The 22464-nt window shown below is 40.0% G+C and overlaps 2 protein-coding genes across 5 annotated transcripts in view; one reads left to right on the forward strand and one right to left on the reverse strand.

Moving 5' to 3' along the window:
- flt1 (fms related receptor tyrosine kinase 1) overlaps positions 1 to 10428 on the forward strand; it is a 170924-nt gene extending 160496 nt beyond the window's left edge. For 2 of the 3 annotated variants that reach the window (XM_051926511.1, XM_051926512.1), the window contains 3 exons: positions 7944 to 8019; positions 8399 to 8499; positions 9401 to 10428. In XM_051926511.1, coding sequence (XP_051782471.1) covers positions 7944 to 8019; positions 8399 to 8499; positions 9401 to 9557 — 334 coding nt within the window. In that variant the 3' untranslated portion in view covers positions 9558 to 10428. The remainder of the gene's footprint in view (positions 1 to 7943; positions 8020 to 8398; positions 8500 to 9400) is intronic. The other variant, XM_028799484.2, reaches the window with a different exon arrangement.
- Positions 10429 to 18924: 8496 nt separating this feature from the next.
- Positions 18925 to 22464, reverse strand: part of pan3 (poly(A) specific ribonuclease subunit PAN3) — a 206829-nt gene continuing 203289 nt past the window's right edge. For both annotated transcript variants that reach the window (XM_028799486.2, XM_028799485.2), the window contains exon 18: positions 18925 to 22248. In XM_028799486.2, the coding sequence (XP_028655319.2) occupies positions 22108 to 22248 (141 nt within the window). In that variant the 3' untranslated portion in view covers positions 18925 to 22107. The remainder of the gene's footprint in view (positions 22249 to 22464) is intronic.

Consider the following 22464-nt stretch of genomic DNA (forward strand, 5'->3'; position numbering starts at 1 on the left):
TACATCCAACTTTTGAAGAATAAGACTTATGATGATGAGAGAAGGTACTAGTATTGTTGAGATCATTTTTCTTTCATCCCCTGCTTTTTCATTAAAATTCTTTGGTTCATAAAACATTTTGCATTTCTATACAATTTAGTAAAGATAAATGTCATAACTTTACCAGGAACTAGCTGTCCCCCGTAGCTCCGCCTACATAGAAGTGAAACAGGACAGTGAGGAGGGCCCACCCGGCTCCCCACTCCTGATGTCACGCTTCTCCCTCCCCTCAGCCCACAGCCCTTGTCTCTGATTAGTGAGAATAAATCATTCCTACAAGTAAAGTATGATACTTTGAACGATGAGAGAAGTCACAAAATCAACCGGAATGTTCAAGCAAATTCTAGAAAAAAGCCAGATCTAAATCCTTTAAGTAGTTCTCTCATTTGCTAGCTAAGCGGATGTAGGATACGCCCCGAGGCTGGCACGTGAGTAAGTGAGGAGGGCCCACCACCCTCCCCTCGGCCCGCTGCGTCTCTCTCAGATTCACACAAATAAATTGGTACCGCAAGCGAACTATGATACTTAGTGCAATGAGAGAAGTCGCAAAATCAACCAGAATGTTCAAGCAAATTATAGAAAGGAGTCCGATCTAAATCCGTAAAGTAGTTTTCTTGTGAAAAGCGGACAGACATACAGACAGACAGATTTTGAATATTATACATATATATATTTTGGAAAGACAGCCCCCGGGCACAAACGGACAGACACCAAATGTCCAAAACACACGTTTATTGCTGTTCTCTCTCTATACAGCACCACACAATGCTCTATTAGCCAAACTCAGTCCCTTCTTTCTCTCTCTGTCCTTGAATCCTTCTGCTGCCTCTACTCCTCTCCCCACAAGCTCCATCTTCCTCCTCCCGTCTCCGGCTCATGACTGGAGGAAGGCGGCCTCTTTTATCCCCACCTGGACATGCTCTGGGTGTCCCTGGTATTCCTTCCGCCAACACCTCCGGGTGTGGTGGAAGTGCTGACGTCCAGGGCTCCACAATCGTCCGGGTGCCCCCTGGTGGTGGCTATGGGCCCCTATAGGGTTGAGCTTCCATGCTCAATTCCCGTGGCCCCCATACAAACCAGGGTGGCTGCCCCCTCGTGGACCGGGGGAGGCATAGGCCCTCTCCCGGTCCTTCCAGGCGTCTCGGCTGGGCACAGCCCCCAGCCGCCCGCCACTATATATATATATATATATATATACAGAGAGAGAGAGAGAGAGAGAGATGTCATCAAGAATTCAGAAAAGTATTATAGTGCAGTCTCCAGTGAAAAATATTTATATGGAATACTGTATATTTGTAACTTTACCATTTGATTGGGACAACTTGAAACATTATTTCAAATAAAATTGGAAAAAAATGTTTTTGAGCAGGCAAACTGAAATGGTAGATGGACTACTGATGGAAACAAATTAAGAAGAGATTAAGGCAAGTAAAGCGTTTGGACCCTCATGAGTGCAGATGGAAATGCTGAAAGTAGTAAGAGAGGAGGAGGAGAAAAAGTTCACCGGTCACTTTGTTTAAAAACAAAAAACAGAGATGAACAATACTGGGGGCTTAAGCTGAAGACAGAATGACAAGGAGTAACAGATCGTGCATTAAGAGAACCTGTGAGGACAGATGATAGACATTGTAGCTGAGGATGGCAGGAACAGCCAGAGTGATGTTTTCTATGCTGCTACTGCAGGAGAAAAGGTTAAAGGGACTGTAAAGCTATATTGGACATTTATAGATCTGGAAAATACATATAAAAGAGTCCCAAGGGATGCAATGTTTTGGTGTCTACGGAACAGGAAAGTTCCAGAAAGCTGGTTAAAACTAGTAGAAAGTGGGATGGACAAAACTCAAAAATTTGTTCACATCCACACTTGGAAAGGAAGGCCCTGGGTTTGCGCCAAGAAGTCAGTAAGCTGCAGCTTGTCCATTTGTGGTTAACAAGAACTTTTTCAACATTAGTGAGGAAGCAGACTTCTGCCTTCTGAACTGAAACTCTGAAAGTCTCAGATTACATAATGGCAGGCTCTCACTCAGGTTTCAGCTGTGCTGCCTTCCTGCAACACTGGCTCACCACAATCAACTGGACCGCAGCCACCCTTGCACCTCATTCAGTGCATGTACAAATAACATTAACAACTGACCTGTAAATAATTAGGTATTGGCTGCTCACTGCCATAAAAGCACATGCTGTACTGTCCCCTCACTCTGATATTTTTGCAGCCATACTATCCCATCAACTGTGTTTTGCTGCTCTGCAGATTAAGGCTGATCCTTAAGAAAAAAACATCTCTGAAGGTCTAGTACATGTAAAATGTTAGCTTTCAGTCCTAATGTACATTTCTGTTTGCAGCTTGCTAGACAATGTTAACTCCTGTTGAGCTGACCACATTTACACTCTGACCCAGCTGCAGTCTAGTAAATTTTGAATTTTTGTACACGTTATTGTCCCGATTAGATCCCCATTTTTGAAGACTCTTCTCTCCATTGTGTCTAGTGCTTCCTTCTTCTTTGTTTCAGTGAGGAGGTTAGTTTAGGACAGTGCACAAGGGCCCTCAAGTTACTAGGATCATGTGATTGGACGGGTGAAGAGGGTGATGTGTGTGCCACTGTCACACGTCTTCATCTCTCCTATCTTACTTGCTCGGTATCACTGTCTGTGGCACAAAAGCATGGCCCACAGAAAGACAGAGTCCTGGTGGCCAGTCCATGATGTATGAGGGATGAACAACAACAGTGAGAAATGCTTATGGAGACAGAAATGTTTAATATGCTTAGTTAAGGCACTGGTGTAGTGAATCCTGGTGACAGATATGCAGATGACTTTGTGATCATGGCAGAGTCAGAGGACGTGTAATTGAGTACAGTGTAAACAGCAATACAGTGTAATTGAGTGGAAGGAAGGATTGAAAGGACATTCTGGAAAATCATGTGTAGGAGCAGGAGGAGAAGGGAGAGACATAATAAACTTGAGCTGGCTTCGACCTGAAGTAGGTACAGAAGTGTCAGTTGTAGTCCGAGTGGTGGGGCTGTGACTACGTAAAGGCAGCACGTGTTCAGCTAGAGATGGAAGCCGGCAGAGCACAGAAGTCAAAGGACCCGGAGATGAACAAGCAGCGGTCAAAGCCTGGAGTCACATTATCATGTAATGAAGCCCAACACACAAATCAAAACCAAAGTCTTAGGTTATGTAGCTAAGAATTTGCCAAACCAGAAAGAAGTGTTACGCACAATTAAAAATGCATGCAGGAGAAGCCACTTGAACAGCTTTGAGGGGTGCAAATAAGACATCTAGTTAAGCAAGAAAAGTGTAATGCATTTTATTACAGATGGAAATTTGAATATGCACTTTTCTAGACATTATTGTGAAACAGTAGAAATATTCTGCTCCTCTAATGTGTTTTTAAGACATATTTTCAACATTCACTGTAAGCAGGATAACTTATTTTGTAAATGATCGGGTTGTAAATTATACTAGTGATAACAAATACAGCATTGTAAGTGCATTACATTTTTCATGTTAATGATGATATTACAAAAGAGAACGGTCTTACTGAAGCCAAGATTTGATTTTACAGTATGCTTACAAAAAATATCAACAATTGGTGATTTGTATACTGTATTCTAAAGTGCCCAAATTATGAGATATGTTAAATGGAGCAGCCTAAATTAGCTAACATAATCAATACCTTTGAAATCTCTCTATTATAAAAAAAAATCTTGAAAGGAGACAGGACGTGATTTTCTCAGAGAGACACTTTCACATCCTGCGAAATGAGTCTTTGTGCCAAGAGATTTAAGTATGTCCGGGCCCGGAAATAAAAGACAAAGAGTAGATGACAAAGTAGAACGTCGTAAAGAATTCAAAAACGTTGGCGCGATACACATGCAGAGCAGATTAGAGATCAGGGAAGTACGAAAATTTGAAAGTCACATTAGCGCAAAAAACGGAAATTATTATTCTGAAATAATGGAACAGCAAAAAGAGATTGTATATATTGTTTGGATTTAAACTTTAAGTCGGAGACTTGTAGATCATCTAATTCATGTTGCCATCAGGGAAAAGTAGTGTTTCTTCCCAATGAAGAGGCGTATCTGCAAGAATTAAAAGATTTGTTGTTTAGTGAAAGTGAAATCCCGCAAGAGAAAATTTCAAGCCCCGCGAGACAAGAGCTTATGCAAAGAGATTGGAAAAAGTCGTGCCCACATAACCACACACACGGTTCAGTCATGTCAGATTTGTGTGAATGCTACTGTCAGACACATTTCTTGTAGGGAGAAAGAAACGATATTCACTCACGGGCAGTTATACGTTGCGTTGTCACGATGTAATTCCAAACACGGAATCAAAAATTCTAAATTATTGCAATTCCCTTTTCTTTGGTCTTTCTCGCGGATCTCTTTATAAGCTTCAACTGGTCCAGAATTCAGCTGCCCGCATCATTACTAGAACCCCCTCTGTTCACCATATCACTCCCGTCCTGCACGAGCTTCACTGGCTTCCAGTAAAGTTCCTCATTCAATTCAAAATTCTCCTACTAACTTTTAAGGCTCTCCACAACCTCACCCCTCCATATCTGTCTGACCTCCTCCATGTTGTCATTCCCTCCTGTACCCTTAGATCCTCTTCCTCCATCCACTTGACTGTCCCCTTCATCCGTCTTACCACTATTCAGTTGTTCTGCTCCCCAGCTTTGGAACTCACTACCATCTGAGCTTAGAAATATTGAATCATTTTCACTTTTCAAATCTAAACTTAAAACTCATTTGTTTAAGACTGCTTTTTCTCTTTGATCACAATTGCTCTGTCTGATTTTAACTTTTGTATTTTACTTTTTTTTTGATAATCTGTGTTTTGTCTATTGTTCGGTGTCCTTGAGTGCTTAGAAAGGCGCCTACAAATAAATAAAATGTATTATTATTATGGTGGCGCAGTGGTAGCGCTGCTGCCTCGCAGTTAAGAGACCTGGGTTCACTTCCCGGGTCCTCCCTGCGTGGAGTTTGCATGTTCTCCCTGTGTCTGCGTGGGTTTCCTCCCACAGTCTAAAGACATGCAGGTTAGGTGGACTGGCGATTCTAAATTGTCCCAAGTGTGTGTGTGTGCCCTGTGGTGGGCTGGCACCCAGCCCGGGGTTTGTTTCCTGCCTTGCACCCTGTGTTGGCTGGGATTGGCTCCAGCAGACCCCTGTGACCCTGTAGTTAGGATATAGTGGGTTGGATAATGGATGGATGGTATTATTATTATTATTATTATTAAAATTCAATGCAATATTGATGAAAAGGTAAAAGCAAAAAGAGATTGAATATATGGACATAGGTGATATGACAGAAGTATGTAGATATTGTTTGGCGGGGGGGTTGGCGAGCAGGGGGCAAAGCCCCCTGGTGACTTTTAAAAATGAAGACATCTGTGTACTTCTCATGCAAAATGTGTTGCAGTATGGAAATATTTGATGTGATTGACAAAACTAGTTTGGTATTCTTTGTTGTTTCTTTGATTGTTAAGTACTAGCTCCAATAGCCTTGTGTTATTAGGAATCGACACTTTGTTAGTTTAACCATATGCGTTACATTTGTGTGAATAAACGTCCTAGATTTAAGCAGTGTGTTTATTATCTGTTACTTCTCTGTTGCACTTGGTTAAAGATTCTGTCCGCAGCTCACTTCATTTCAGTTTCCACTGGCTGTCAGATGAGCTTCGTTAACTGTGACATGTAGAGGAGGGCCTCATCAGCCACCATGACGGAGTAACTCCCAGTCTGTGTGTGTTTCTTCCATTCTGATACCACTTGGAGCAGCAGGGTGGTGTTTAGGGTGCACAGATATCATATGCCCTTAAAAATAAAGGGGCCAAAGTGGGTCTTCGGAACAATACCAAAAGGGAACAGTTTTTGGATTGCAAAAGAACCATCCACATGATTGTTCCAGAAAGAATGTTTTATCTCTAACTGGTACCAATGATAATGATGAGAGTGGTGGCTCTGAGGCTCGAGATCCCGTAAATGCCAATAGGAACTCTGCTGTGTTGGGCCCTTGAGCGAGGCCCTTAACCTGCAATTGCTGAGCGCTTTGAGTAGTGAGAAAAGCGCTATATAAATGCAAAGAAAGAATTATTAAACAGAAGACAACAAGACGTGTGAAATAACAATGTCTTCCTGATTTTAAAAGGACTTTGCTGCCTACAATAATGCAGGTGACGTTCAGGTTTTCTTGATCTGCTGTCTCCTGCTAGGTAGCCTACTGTACATTACGTAAAGATTTCTGTTTTGCCCACATACAGTATCAGCAATTTGTTCAAAGCCCAAAAAAAATTTAAATCTAAAAAACTTCTAATAGAGTGAAAATGTTCTTTGTCAAATGAAGGTTCTTCAAGGATCCACACAACCCAGTAAAGTGCCCCTACAGAGCCATTATTTTTAAAAGTGTGCTTCAAGTAATGCAGTACCAACTAGGGGTGTTGTTGTGTCAGCAGTTTGAGAACCGCAGGTCTAAAGCCGGCTGTGCTTCCATTTGGAATCACTCCTGAAGGTGCTCAGATAGCGAGTTCTTTGCGATCTCTGCAGCTTTTCTTTTAAATCAATGGCTCCCCTTCTCAACCTTTGTTGTTCGCAGAGGATACCCCCACATCCCCACCAAACCCTGTGATATTAATCAAGGAATGAGAAGGTGAATGAAAAGGTAAAGAGTCCTTCAATAAGTCCTCCTATTACAAACCCTGGTGGACCTGCCACTGCCATGTAAGTCACCAGTGGTGTAAACTGAGCAACGCATTTCACCGTCTTCATGACTCACAGTGGATCATCCCAGCAAAATGTACATCTGCTTTGTGCTCCTAGGCTGTGCAGCAGTAGTCGTATCCATCCATCCATCCATCCATCCATTGTCTCCCGCTTATCCGAGGTCGGGTCGCGGGGGCAGCAGCTTGAGCAGAGATGCCCAGACTTCCCTCTCCCCGGCCACTTCTTCTAGCTCTTCCGGGAGAATCCCGAGGCGTTCCCAGGCCAGTCGAGAGACATAGTCCCTCCAGCGTGTCCTGGGTCTTCCCCGGGGCCTCCTCCCGGTTGGACGTGCCCGGAACACCTCACCAGGGAGGCGTCCAGGAGGCATCCTGATCAGATGCCCAAGCCACCTCATCTGACTCCTCTCGATGCGGAGGAGCAGCGGCTCTACTCTGAGCCCCTCCCGGATGACTGAGCTTCTCACCCTATCTTTAAGGGAAAGCCCAGACACCCTGCGGAGGAAACTCATTTCAGCCGCTTGTATTCGTGATCTCGTTGTTTCGGTCACTACCCATAGCTCATGACCATAGGTGAGGGTAGGAACATAGATCGACTGGTAAATTGAGCGCTTCGCCTTGCGGCTCAGCTCCTTGTTCACCACGACAGACCGATGCAGCGCCCGCATTACTGTGGATGCCGCACCAATCCGCTTGTTGATCTCACGCTCCATTCTTCCCTCACTCGTGAACAAGACCCCGAGATACTTGAACTCCTCCACTTGGGGCAGGATCTCGCTCCCAACCCTGAGAGGGCACTCCACCCTTTTCCGGCTGAGGACCATGGTCTCGGATTTGGAGGTGCTGATTCCCATCCCAGCCGCTTCACACTCGGCTGCGAACTGATCCAGAGAGAGCTGAAGTCGTTTGAGTTTCTAAATAAGACTGGATGGATCCTGTTCAATCTGGACATTAAATAGAATTGAATATTCACAACATTAAACAAATTTGATAAGCAATTTCAAAGATGTTTTTTTTATCTTCTTAAGGACAACTTGGGATAACAATCGGAGATCATGCGCGCATTTCTAGTTGTACGCAGTAACTTTTAGAGGTTATGAACATTGGTGAGATTGATTTATTCTTTTACTTGCTGTACAGTATACTGTACATATAAACTCATTTTTTCTTCATTTTAGGTACATAAACACAAGAAGATCTCAGAGTGTGAAAACCTTTGAAGAGTTCATTCTGCAAGACAGAAAATATACAGATGTGAGTGTTTGTAGGGTAATGTGATACAGTCTAAGACTTGGGTATGGTGGAGATCGTATCACCAAAACAACACCACGCAAACGGCACATGGATGGGATGGGATGGACCACATAATAGAAATGTTATTTGACTATCCTGCCTAAAACAAGACAGACAAATGGCATTTGGTGCTTTTAGCAAAGATTTAACAAGTGGAGTTTTTGTGATGTCATAAAGAACTACATAGACTGCTGTATATGAGTGTGACATTTATAAAATCTGTGAAAATATAAACATGAATAAAACATTGTAGGAGTGTGCACATTGAGCTTTAAATACACGGCCAGTTAGTCAGTCAGTCAATGCAGACTTTGCTCTGAAAGCCATTTTTCTTCCAAAGCAGGATTACCAGACAGACAGTGGAATGGTTCTTGCCTCTGAAGAGTTAAAATGCCTCTTATGGAACAACAGCAAGCCTAAGCAATCCTCCCATTCTTTTGGGTAAGTCCTATTAAAAACTGAGAAATTAAATAAATAAATACATACATACATAAATAAATACAACAAGCGGTTGTTGACATGCGGTTTTCTCATTTGCTCCGCATTCATAGGAAGCTTTAGGAAGTGGACATTGGCAGAGTAAACACCTCCGGTCACAAAGGCTTTATATCCCACTTTCTCCATTAACCCTGACCTGTGTGAGCAGAATCTGTTTGTAAATGCAGGGGTGTTGTTTGAGTCTTCGAATTCGGCAGCACAACTTCGAGTGTCTTTTAAGTACAAGGTCAACGTCGCAGATCCTTCCTGTTCTTGAGTATGTGGAACAGACGGTTTAGACGATAAATTTGAAAAACAAATGACTTGCAGTGCACAAAAGGTTTCATTTTCCGTCATCTGCTCAGGTCTGGGAGGCAATGCACAAAATACTAACCTACTAGTAGCTGTGCTTTATTTACAGTTATATAGGGTGGTCCAAATCTAACTACGCAACGTTTAATGCAACGCAATAATTGTATAATTAGATCTGGACCACCCTGTACAGTAAGTCACAGCAGACCGGCCCTATGCCAGCACCTTAGGGCACAAGGCAGTAACGGTCGCAGATGAGATGTCAGCACAGCACCGGCCACACTCCCTCTCTCCCTCCCACACTCCCTCTCTCCCTCCCTCCCTCCCACACTCCCTCTCTCCCCGGCCCTCCCATTTTCAGTGCCTGCGTTGTCAATACTGAGGCCACACGGGAGGCAGGAATCGAAGCAGTTAGGTGATGATGTGAGCTGGCAGGCCGTGGAGATCACAGACTTCGGCAGCTGAATGTACAAAGCGGAGGTGAATTGGTAAACTCTATGAGGAGGCGATGATAAAGCGCTTGATGTGAATCAGTCGTCCTGTTGTTTTGCAGGTTAAGAGGAGCTCTGCAGTTGAAGGAATCCACAAACTGCTGCCCAAAGAAGCCGAGCTGCGCCCACAGAAACGAAGAGCAACAAGCCAGCAGTGCAACCGAACTTTATTCACCGCCGCCAGATTACAATTCTGCTCTTTTTTGCCCACCCATATAAATGTGAAACATATACATATATATTTTTAATGCAACAACAACAAAAAAAAAAGGACCCAGTTCATCTATATGTATCGTTTTTCCTGGGGGTTCAGGTTTTAATATAAAAGTCTTAAATATCATTTCAAAATGCTTCTTTAGCATCGACACAACCTGGTGCTGACAGCAAATGATCGTACTTGTCAAAGGAGCCGTAAAGAAAGGTTTTGTTTTTTGCTGTTGCAGTACCAGCAAGTACTTTTTATGTTTTATGCAGCTATTTATATAATATTTATACATTTTAATTTTCACAAGAGGCACATGCTTTACGTTTTTAATTTTACACAGATTCACATTCGTACAATGCTCTATTACAGTTATAAATTATCTTTAAAAACTAACTTTACAGATGGTGTAGTTGTTCTATTTGTTGTTTTACATCATGCAAAAAAAGCTTATGATATGTTTTATAACATGGACTGTTAATAACAGCTTATTATGGATTCCTCAAGTGTTACCAGAATCTGTTGCAAGTATAAAATATCGCAGTTTGCACTCCTACTGTACTTGAGCCCACGGCGCTCTTCATCTCTGAGCAGACACTGCAGTACTCGCCTCAACTCGTCTTTCTCGGTGGCACTGGCTGTATTTGTTAATCTCTTGTACATATTAAAATAATAAGGTAATAACCAAGATATTTTTATTTTAGAGCTTTAATAATAATGTAAGCCGTTTATCAGTTTAAAACAAATCTGAATACCTATTACGTGTATAAAGCTTTTTAACTGTATAAAAACACATTATGAATCTGTTACTTGCTCTGTGACATTAAACTAAGCAATCTGAGTTTTGGTTTTATCAGTACAGCTTCAATAGTGAAAATGTACACAAATAAAAATATTACGTTACAATTCATGTGTAATCACTTCTTTATTCCTTTCCAGTCTTGGCAAATTGGCTCCATTTTCGTCACATTTTGTGCAGATCCAACCAAAGTGCCCACAGTTTCCCTAGCATTTTGCCTCCATGTTGTTCTTTCATTTTTTATATTCTTTCTAACAGGGCCGGCCGGCTTATATAGTCGGAGGCAGAGTCAGTTACGGGTAATCCAAAAGAGAGTCCCCCAGTTTAGTTCTGCAACTTAAAGCGATGGAGGAGGAGGGACGGAGATCAGCGCACTCGCAATGGCAAATGAATCTGAAATCAGAGACCCTGAGAATCGCGCGGAATCAATCGTCACAGACGACGTCGCATTGCATGTGAAGTCAATGAGTGGGGAGAGGAGGTCCCCCTTGGAGGTTGGTGCCCTCACAATCGCGTGTGAAAGAACATTTTGGAGACCCCCATGCTGGTACCTACTTGGCCTGTGCCTCAGGCCAAACTCTGCCTCCCAACCATGAGCAAATACCGAAGGAAAATAAAGCAGACAATGACGATCATACTGGGAGATGTAGCCACACACACTTTGCTGAAGGGGAGCCCCGACATTTTGTTTATTTGTGTTACTGCATCATAAATGATGCCTCAGTGTTGGAGTCAAGGAGCCCCGTAACATAATAAAAAGCCAAGGCACCGTTGAGCAGCCTGGCGCTCTTCTGTTGGTCGCTTTCTCAGTTTATCGCCCTTTTCTCAGTCCGCCTCTTCATGCTCACAACTGATCTTCTGCCGTCCTGTTCACGGCTGCCTTAACTAAGTGCAGTACATCAGTCAGTTTTTATTGCATATTTGTATTTTTAGTATGGATGGTGAGCAGCACCCCCTACTCGGTAGTAGGAGCCGACGTATTTATTTCAAAGACTTCTCATTTTTCCTACGCATTTCAAGCTGTGATTATTTTTGCCCTTTCTTTCTTTCTTTCTTCTTCTCCTTTTAAATTCTCTGCTGTTCAACAGGCTTCTGTTCTCCCACCTTTTTGTTCTTCTTTTCTGAATGATTTAGTTTATAAAAATCACTCCCATTCTTGCCTTCTTCCCTCCAGTGCAGGTTTGAGAATAATAATTATAAAAAATGTGTTGGATCTTTTTTTTCCTGACTAATTCAATGAATAGCACTGGCCAACAAACATTTTGCTTCCTGAACACTGTTGGGCGTTTGTGGATTTTGGCCTGCTGAACATAAATATCACCTTTACATTTTCATATCACATACAGTTTTACTGCAATTGCTTATTTTTCTGATTCCTTCTCAAGCATACATACTGTACATGGGACATCTGAGGTGATCTAAAAGAAGTGGCACTGCTGCTAGAAGTGCAGCTCAGATATGGCAAGTTCTGCCATTTCATTTGCCAATGGGACAGATGAGCTACAGAGAAATTAAAAAGAACTTGCCGCTCCATAAAAATTTGTTTGCAGGGCAGAGAAGTGAGACACATAAGGCACTTATTCACCCTATAAAGATATTTCATCTTCCTCTTCATATAAAACTTGGACCAGTGAACAACTTTGTGAAAGCGATGAAAACAGAAGGTGAAGGATTTCAACATTTGAGACAGAAGTTTCTATGAGTAACTGACATCAACATTAAGAGAGGCATCAATGACAAGCAGGCCAAAGATCGTCTACTAGGGCTCGGCACATGGCAGGCATTCAAGGATGTTGGCGAACACCAAACTCTGTCCCGATGGAAAACGACGTGATTCGAGCAGGCAAAAGCATCAAGTACAACGTATCGCTCAAGATCCATTTTCTGCATTCACACTTGGGACATCTTCCCTGCTAGTCTTGTGCAGTCAGTGACATTGCAAAGATGGAAAAGCTGTAAAAACTATTCAGGTGGAATCCCTCAGTGCTGGCTGACTACTGGTGACAAAATGAAACGAGAAACATCAGATGGCGAGCACAAACAAAAATCAGCTGCAATACAATTTAGCTCACTTAAACTAATGCATCCAGCGGCGCCGAGAGTGGCAGCCTTTTCAGCAGCTCCGTGTATGACTGTATATGTATGTGTACTTTTCTACTTTTATTTTTCTATGTTTATTTATTGATCACTCCTATTACTTTATTTTATGTGGATTTGTTCCCTGGACACACTTACTTTTACAACGTGGGCATGGATTTTAACACGCCGAGACTCGCCTATTCAAGTACTCAACTTCGGGCGCAAAAATGTGAACTTCCCATTGGGATTAATAAAGTATCTATCTATCTATCTATCTAACGCAGTGTATCTGCTTCATTAAGAGGTTAAACACACTAAATGTACTTCAATAAAAGCTACTTTCATGTTTCTCACAAATCCTACATGATGTAAGCACCAAAAATTTTTCGGGATGCAAAACTATTTAAGAAAATGTGTTGTCGAATGCAATCAGTCCTTAACTCTGTTACTCTCCATCTGAATGTTGTCCATTTCGGCTCATTTCCCTCATGTGTCACCATACCTGCATTTCAAAGGCCTGCCATTATTGGCTGTTTTCTGCTCTCATTGTTCATCTTCCTGACTCACAGCATTTTAGATACATCATGTCAAACATCTACTGAACAGTAATGGGCAGGGACACAGCTTCGTCCATATGCACTCGCTTTACACAGCAGCACCAGACCAAAGAACAGCAATCAAAAAAGGAAATAACGGTATAAAAACTGAAAGGTTTACAAGACAGAATACTGTAATTGGCTCCATTCTGAAAGATTCAAATCAGTTTTATTAGAAGGCCTCAGTACACCCTGGAGTGAAATTAGACTGACTTGCAATAAACTGGCCGTGGTCACACGACATGAATTAACCAATGAATGGTGAATTGTAACACTTTTTCCTTATAGGCAACTAGTCATGCCACCTGTCAAACACAGGTAATTGAATAAATTAGAAATATTTGCTATCTCTTGACGTACACATACCGTATCTTCAGTGCCCTTCCTCGGTATCTGGACCACCTCGAGCTCCACAGCGCTGGGGTTTTTTTTGAGGCACCTCTAATTTGGTTTTATACTTTCTGTCCATGAAGGCGACTGTCTCAGTGTGGCTCCTACAACTTCACTCCTCCTTCACTCACACTTCCTCCAAAGCCAAACTGCCCAATCGTATTACACTGAGGCACTGGACACACACACACACACACACACACACACAAAGATCTTAAGGGTTTTTATTATATAGTAGATGCCAAACGAAAGAGAGTTGCCTGAGACCACCAGCAAAACTATCCTCATCTGACATAAAAAAGTACAAGGCTATCTTCAGAGATCTTGGTGTTTGTGTTTCTACAGTTTGCTGCTAATGGAACCCTTCAAAACCCACTGGGGCGTATTGGAAAGAGGAAAATCTATCAAAGAAACCCACAATAATTGGTGTGAACACCGCGCAAAAACAGCTTATGGCTGACCTGGATTGATGTTTTCAATACACACCATACAAGAAACTGAGAAGGGCATTGTGGCTGAAGACCAAAGAGGATCCCCCTGTTAAAAGGCATGACTGATCTTTGCCTAACTCTGCCTACAGAAACTAAAATCCTTCTATGAAAATGTTTCGTGAGCTGATGAAATGAGTGGAGAGCTTTGAGCAATGCAATGAAATGAGGCTTATTAGGAAAAGAACACGTCTCACAGTTAGACCCTGCCAACGAGTCATAATGTTGTGGAGATGTTTTGCTGCCCTCAACACTGGAGGCCTTGAACATATTAAGGGAATCATGAAATCTGAGGATTACCAGGGCATTTTAACATCCTTAGCATTTCAGTTTTTCTCCAAAAAAAAAAAAAAAAAAAATCCTCTGCATGAAGAAGTCTTAACACTTCTTATTTTCTACTGGTGTCATTGAGAATGCGAGTTGCAATGTAATTGTCAAATCAAGAAAATGGATTCAGCAGATTTTCAATCTGGATTAGGTCCTCTGATCAGAAAATGAGCAAAATGTTTTCTTTTTAATGCATGCCACCCATTAGACTACGAGCTGAAGCCTGAAAATAAGCTCTACTTGCCTCTATGTTTAGTGCTCTCTCTCTAAAATGGCAGTCCAAAATCATCCCTAGAATTTGAACTCCTGCAATTATATGCCGACAGCCATTACAAAAGTAGGGTTGGGTGGTTGTTCAAGTGGAAAGGACTGCACTTGTTTAAAGAAGAAGAAAAAAAAATAATGCAAGAGTGTCAGGACCCCGACTGTCATAAACCTACAGGAATGAATAAGGGGGCAGCAGGCACTCCCTTTACAAGCACAATGCTGTCAAGGCTAACCGTTTCTGTCCGGGATAGAAGAATCGTAGGCAAAGAGATTCTCACCTTTTAAGTACAGCACATCTTTTGGAATACACTAACCTATACTGTACACTGGACGACCACAGCCTAGTCCTTCCCTTGCTGATGAGGCTGGATTTTGAAGCAGCCAAGATCAACCTCATGGTCGCTCAAAATGCAGATAGAGATGGAGTGTGGGCTGACAAAGAGAATTACAATTATTTTTGGAGACCTCTAACATTGGGTACTCTCTCCTGAACCCAGATTCTCCCAGCCACCAAAGGAGCTTCAGTTCACCCTAGAATGACATTGTACTAAGAGAAAAGGAATGACAGATGAACTGCAGCGTCATAGTTGAACCACTAACAAGATGCCAACCTACCGGACATCACATCTAAAGAGGTTTATCATAAAAGAACACTTTTGCAAGATGCTCCAGGCAACATCATTGAACTTGGGCTGACCTAGCTGTAAATGCTACCAAACAATCCAAGATACTTACCCAAGGCAATTGATTCATGAGATCTTCAAATATGGACTCTGGACCTACAGAACGGGTATTGGTGGATGAAGGTTAGGAAAAATAGCAAACACTATCATTACTGCTGAGGGTCTCTTACATTTTATGGTAAAGAGAAAGAATCTCCAGGAAGATGAATAATAAGATTGGCTTTGACAATATTTTAAGTATTCTCCCACAGCATGTAACAAAAGAAGGATCTGGAAGCTTTCCTCCACAGTCTTTGCCAGACAAACTAAGCCTGAATACCTAGAAGTGTCAGCTTGGACAGAACAAACTTCCTGAAGCATATGGTGCTAAGCAGGGATGTGGAAATGAACCTTGAAGAGGTCAAACCTATTGTAGACTAACACTGTCTAAGGATCTAAAAAGCCTGTAAAGATTTGTGAAGGTGTCTCAAGGGTAAACACAGTTTCATCCCATAATTTTTTGACATCACTACACTACTAAACTTAAACAAAGCTTTATAATCACCACCCATTCAGGGAAGCTGGAAATAAGCTCTACCTTCAAGGTGCTTACTCATTCCAGTAATGTCTGACTAGATCTCATGTTGGTTGGGTGTGCAAATAAGGATTTTGCTGTATACGTGACAATATGACTACCTCTCCAGATGCTGGGCGCTGAACAAGGCCATTTATCATATTCCTCTAGACTCTGTACAATGCTGAACTGCATTACTTCATTTCACAGAATCATGTGGCACCACTACCTGAAATCGGTCTGGTTTGAGGCATACACTAACCAGTAAGCACCTTCTTGTGCTTTTTCATTGGTGAAACAATGTTTAAGGCTGCTAGTGGATTCAAAGGTTTCAAGCTTACAACTGCAATGTGAGATATAGAAAAGATTGTACTGTACTAATATAATCCCACATGCCCAGTCATGGTTGCTTTTGGGTTCAGGTGAAGTCAGTTTGTTCGACTTGTTGCAAGCTCCTTTGAAGGTCAAATAGCCCACTGTGTGTGTTTTAGGTCTTTCAAGTGAGCTTGGGTTAAATATGGCATTCACTAGAAAGACCCAGTTTTACTTTCAAATAGCTCCAAATAATGAAGTATTGAAATTCACACATTGGTCATGTGCTGTCCCCTACAAAAGTCTTGGAAGAGCAAGACAAATTCATTTGTTTTTGCTGTGCACCGAAGACAATTGTGTGGGAGATCTTAAGATAAACATGAGAAGAGAGATTAGACTTCCAGCTTTTATTCTCTGGTGTTTACATCTAGATATGTTAAACAATACAAAATATGGCACATTTTGTACCAAAACACACAGTGGTTGGTACACAATGTTTTCAACTAAATGAAAGTAGAAAATACATTTGGCTGCATATCCCTTGCTAGCAATAACTGCATCAAGCCTAGGACCCCCAGACTCCACCAGAATTCTTGTTTCTTCCTTGCTTATGCCTTTCCAGGTTTCTACCACAGCATCTTCTCTTCAGTAAATGAAATGCATGTTCAATTGAGTTATGATCTGATGATTGCCTTGGCGAGTCCAAAACCTACCTTCCTTCTCCTCCCGAAGAAGTCCTTTTTTGAAGTGGCAGTGTTTTTTATCTTGCTGCATAATAAGGAGCTTCCTGATTAGTTTGGATGAATTTCTCCATAAACTGGCAAACAATATGTTTCTGTAGACTTCTGCATTAATTCTGCTACTACCATCATGAGTTACATCATCAATAAAAATGACTGAGCCTGTTAAAGATTGAGCATTGCAAGCCTAAGCTATAATAATTCTTTGCATTTATATAGCACTTTTCTCACTACTCAAAGAGCTCAGCAATTGCAGGTTAAGGGCCTTGCTCAAGGGCCCAACAGAGCAGAGTCCCTATTGGCATTTACAGGATTTGAACCAGCAACCTTCCAATTGTCAGTGCAGACCCCTAGCCTCAGAGCCACCACTCCGCCAACATGACACAATCACATAAGCTATTACACAACCTCCAACATGCTTTACAGCTGAGCTTGTATGATTAAGATTATAAGCAGATCCCTTCTTTCTCCATACTTTGGTAGAGGTTAATCTTTGTCTCATCAGTACATAAAACTTTGTTCCAGAATTGTTGTGGCTCATATTACTGACTGTCTTGGGGTTTTTCTTTACTTCTCTCACATTTGCCTGTCATCACTTGTTGTCATTTTCCTTGGATGACCAGTTCCAAGCCTGTTGCTAAGTATAACAGTGGTTTCCTTCTTTTTCAAGATATTTCAAATTGTGGTACTTCTGCACCCAATCCTTTTCAAATACCTCTGATGGATTTTCCCCCTTTTCTCAGCTTCAGAATGGCATGTTTTTATCCCATAGACAGCTTTGGTCTTCATGTTAGTCTGCCCTTCTTAACTATAAATGCAGTCTTCACAGGAGAAAGCCAAAGCTTAAGCCGAGAGAAGACATCCTGGGCTACTTAATGATTAAACATTCAATCTTATGTGACACACCTGAGTAACAAGAAATCCCTGTTGGCTCATCATGTTCCAATACTTTTGCTCGCTTGAAAACTGGGTGGTTTGATACAAAATGTGCTTTGTACTATGTTGTTTAATATATCTAGATGTTAACACCACGGAATAAAAGCTAAAACTCCAATCTCTCTTCTCATATTCATCTTTTGATCTCACACAGATGTCTTCAGTGCACAGCTAAAAAAAACTATGTGGCCTTGCTGTTCCAATATTTTTGGAGGGGACTAGTATACAAACAAATAAAGGCATCTTAAAAATCACAGAAAAATTGACTACAAAGAAACTGAGAAAAAAGGCTCTCCGTCTGTTTAGAATTGTGCATTTTTCAAAACTGAGCACAAGTGAAAACGGACTGTGAAAAAGAGACAGAGGAGATTTAGAAAGGCTACACAGATGATAAGCAATTTTTCAGAAAGACAAGAAACATACAATTTTTTTTGTTTCTTTTTTGCTTGCAATTAATTTGTGATCATATTAAAAATATCAACATTGTAAAAAATGTAACTCTCAAATACATCATACGCTGTTTTATTAAACAGCAAAAGTAGAACTGCGCACCATGTGGTGTCCAGAATTAGTACAAGAAAGATTCTTATCAGCACAATCGTGTTAAATTTTATGTTCAGCCTATAGAATTCAGAGAAAATACCCTATCTTCAATACTGAAGGAAATAAAAACCCAGACTGCTCACTAGAACAACAGATAATGCAGTTAAAACCAAAAAAACATTCTGACATGGTGAAAGATCGAAGAGAAAAAGATAAAAGGATAGTAGATGCAGAAATGAATAGAGGACATTAATAAAGTAATGAACATGAACCTTAGGGAACTCAGCTGATGATGGACAAGCCAGGTGTGCTTAAGTCCCCAAGGTCATGAAAGATCTGGCACAACTTAATAACAATGTATACAGAAGAGCTTACAACTTTTAAAAACCAACAGAATGTTTCATATTCACTCCCCTAATACTAGGGAGAGTCAGCTTTGTCTGAATTTTTATATGCATGCAATTGACCCATTAATAATGAACAATATGAGCGAAGATGTAACATTACATGAAATCAACTTTTCTGAAACTATTTGAATTATTTAATGAACTTTAGTAGCAATTACAATACATGCATGTGTGTCATCTGTTATGTGAATTAATATTTCAAATTTTAAAAACCAACATTTTGATTGTGTGATTTGGTCCTACTTTCCTTTCTCCCCCTTTGTATGCTTGACTGTACCATATTGATAATATGACACTATAAGCCATATTCAAGGTATTGCATACTCTCTGAAGTGCTTTCTAATAATGCAGAGTACCTGGAAATTCAATAAAAACATGAACAAATGACTGATTTAATAAAAAGTAAAAGGCAAATAGGTTTGGTATTCTTTATTAAAATACTGCTGTACACACACATATTGCAAAGTTTGAGACACAAGAGGGGTTATGATAAAAAAAGAAAAAAGAAAAAAAAATAACAAGACAGAGGCTCTGGTGAAAAAAATCTACCAGAAACATTTTTGCAGTGAAACAAGGGCAAGGTAAATATCTAAGTATTTTGGTTTCCCAGAACATTCACGAAGGTGGGTACTGAGCAAAATTTTTCCCCCAAAAGAAAAAAAAAATAACCACAGTTTTCAAACACAAAAAACTGCATATTTCTTTGAATTGTAACCCTTAACAACCTTTACAAAAATGCTGCTTCCATATATGCTATAAGTTCCCAAGATATTTACAGCATTGCCCTTAACCTAGACACATGGCAATTTCATTTAAGGATCTGTAACTACCGGTTTATTTTGTCCGTTTCCAATCAAACTATCTGCAGCATTCCAAATAGTAAAACATATTATTTAATCTATGAAGAAGTTTGGCTACTGCTGATCACTTAATACATACATGTTTAGAACAAATAACATCAAAGATGAGTAAAAACAAACACAATGTACATGTTTAGCTCAACCTGAGGTTTTAAAAAAAGAAAGATTCTTGAAGCCCAAAAGTTGCTTTTTTAAATCTGCAAAGGGCAAAGTGCTGGTTATGGGAATTCTTAAAGCATCATAATGACTCTTATAGAATAAGGGATAGTAAAGAAGCAAAACATGCAAAGATCAAGTTTGTATTTTTTTCCTGCTTGCTTTATAAAAATCACAGTTAACTAAACTGGGATAACATAAGATTTTTAAAAATGCCAGTATAACCTTCCACCTAAATAACATTCTCCCAAGTAGCAAAAATGAAACTATCATATGATATAGCAATAATGAAACTGATTCACAAAAAACATAAAATTCCTATAGTTTCTAAGTGAAGTCTAATAACTTTATAAAATAATCCCAGTCACTTCTTTTTCGTTATAATGACCAAAGTAAGCAAAAGTAATTAAAAAAACCTAATGTTTACCTCTGCCCTTGCTTCTTTTAAAGTAGGTGCCACTTCAATTATTGGTCCACTTTTTCCAAAAGGGTAAAAGCCTACTACAATCATTTCCTGATGATCCCCTTAAATGCTTTTTCAAATAAAGTATGAAAAATGAACTTTTTTTTGTCTGCTTATAAATTAAGCAAATCATTTTGCATCTAGAATACCAAATGTTTTTATAGAAAATAATTACAATGTGATTTGTCAAAAACATACAAAAAGACAGCTGCCCTTCTGCCAGTAAATGAGCTAGTGATAAAAGTCTGTTTTTGCTCATTTTAATTTTAAAAATATTTCACATTAATGTGAAAGGAAAACAGTGATTAAGTGTAATCCAAAGTAAAACCTGTCAAGTGACAGTTCGAATCAACAATGTACTATCCTTTTTAATGTTTATACATCAGTGCTACAAAAAGCAATTTTGATCGCAGCGGGGAATGGCTGGAAAAATGGATATAAAGGATGTGGGTGGGGGAAAACACTTATCTCCATGCCAAGCATATAAAATTACAGCACAAAAATGTTTGCAATTAAGTGTCAATACTTAAAAATACAAACCTGTAAAACTGATTGCAAGTGCTGAACAATATGCTGTGATCTTCAGAATTCCCATATTTTAGTTTGCAATCAAGCACACACAGTGCTGCACAAAATTCAGACCTGTGAAATTTTCCAGTTCCCCTCTAGCATTTTTCATGTTTTTATTTATATCCATCTTACTGTTTGGCAGGGTTGAGAATCTGGGAAATAATGTTCATATCCATGCTTCACCAAGATGGCTTAATCATGTTTATTAACAAAAAAAAAAAAAAATTCGGCACATGATCAACAATGAAGGAAAAAAAAGAATAGTGAGCCGGCACTTCAAATGGGTTTGATTAACTTCAAGCAAGTGGAAAGCCAGCTTTAGGGATAAACTTTAACTATAAGGCACAGCAGACCTTAAACCTCTCCTGAAACAGGGAATAAAATTCAAAAGCTATAATGCCAGGTGGCTGCTGTGTCTGTGTATCCACTTGACATTGTCCACATCTTGTATCCAGTGTTAAGTACCCTACAATAAAGTCACTGTTTCAGAAAATGTCATTTAAAAGTAAAGTCAAAACAATGCAATGTGCTTCAAACACTTCAGGTACTGAATTATACATATAAAAATTAAAATGTTTGGGAAGGTGTGGAATATAATGATGAAAGATATATCCTTGAATAAACATCAGTTTGCTTTTACTAAAAGAAACACAATCCCAAGTTGGAAAGAATATTTTAAAAAGGCGCTGGTGTTTATATTCATTCCAAAAATAGGAGGAAAAAAAAATGCCAGTATTGAGTAGTTTGTGACTTTAGCTAATAAAACAAAGCTGAAGTCTTTGCCCATTAAATATATAATTGGTAACCTTATGTAATTCTAATGTAGACCTTATTGGTTTTAACCTGAATGAATATGGACCGTATAGTACACATTCTTCAATGAGCATAGTTATTGTACAAACTGCAGTCATTAATAGCATATCCTATGGAATTATATACGTGGTCCTTACCATATTTTTGGGTGCAAATATTTCACTGTTACTCTTCAGTTTTAAAAAACAATGGTTGCCCAGAATTTTGTTTCATCCCTTAGGGATAAATGTTCTCTATAAATAAGAAACCAATACGGCAGAGCATCAAATCATTCAGAAGAAGTTATAAACAAACTTAAAATTAGTGCATTAACCTTGAGAAAATAAAAGCCGGAACATTATCAATCCGATTTTGTTCCCAATCTAAAAGAGTCTTTGCAGCTAGAATGCCAAGAATCGGAACTCTGTTTGGAACAAAAGAAGAAAAAATCCTTCATGAAAACATTGTACCTGACTGAAGTGCAAGCACCACTGCTCATTCCCATTTTTTTCTTTTTTTAAAGTGAAATGAGATGACTCATCAGTTGTAGTGCAACTTGCTATTGTTTTAGTTCCAAGGTGATTTCTGTCACAATTCCAGCAAATACTACAACTGACCATTTGCAGCTGCCAAGAGTTCTTGAAACGTATTTTCAAAGCACCGTTTCAAATCAGCATAAGTAACAACAAGAATGCTCTTCTCATCTCGGGAAACCAAACTTACTTTTTCTGGCACACCAGCATCTAACTGGGAAAAAAAAAAAAAAAAAACATAAGGCATTTTAATCAGGTTAAAATTACCACAAGTAATAGTCAATCTAAGGCTAGTGTTTTCATGACATTTTCTCTGCTAGGGTTGGTTCCATTTTTGTTCCCCATGCTGTAATAGGCTGTTCCCCATGTAATAGGCTGCAGCATCTTGCAACTCCAATTTGGATTAAGAGTGTCTGAGAATGTTATTTTT

This window comes from Erpetoichthys calabaricus, chromosome 4, assembly GCF_900747795.2.
Source record: "Erpetoichthys calabaricus chromosome 4, fErpCal1.3, whole genome shotgun sequence".
Lineage (NCBI taxonomy): Eukaryota > Metazoa > Chordata > Cladistia > Polypteriformes > Polypteridae > Erpetoichthys > Erpetoichthys calabaricus.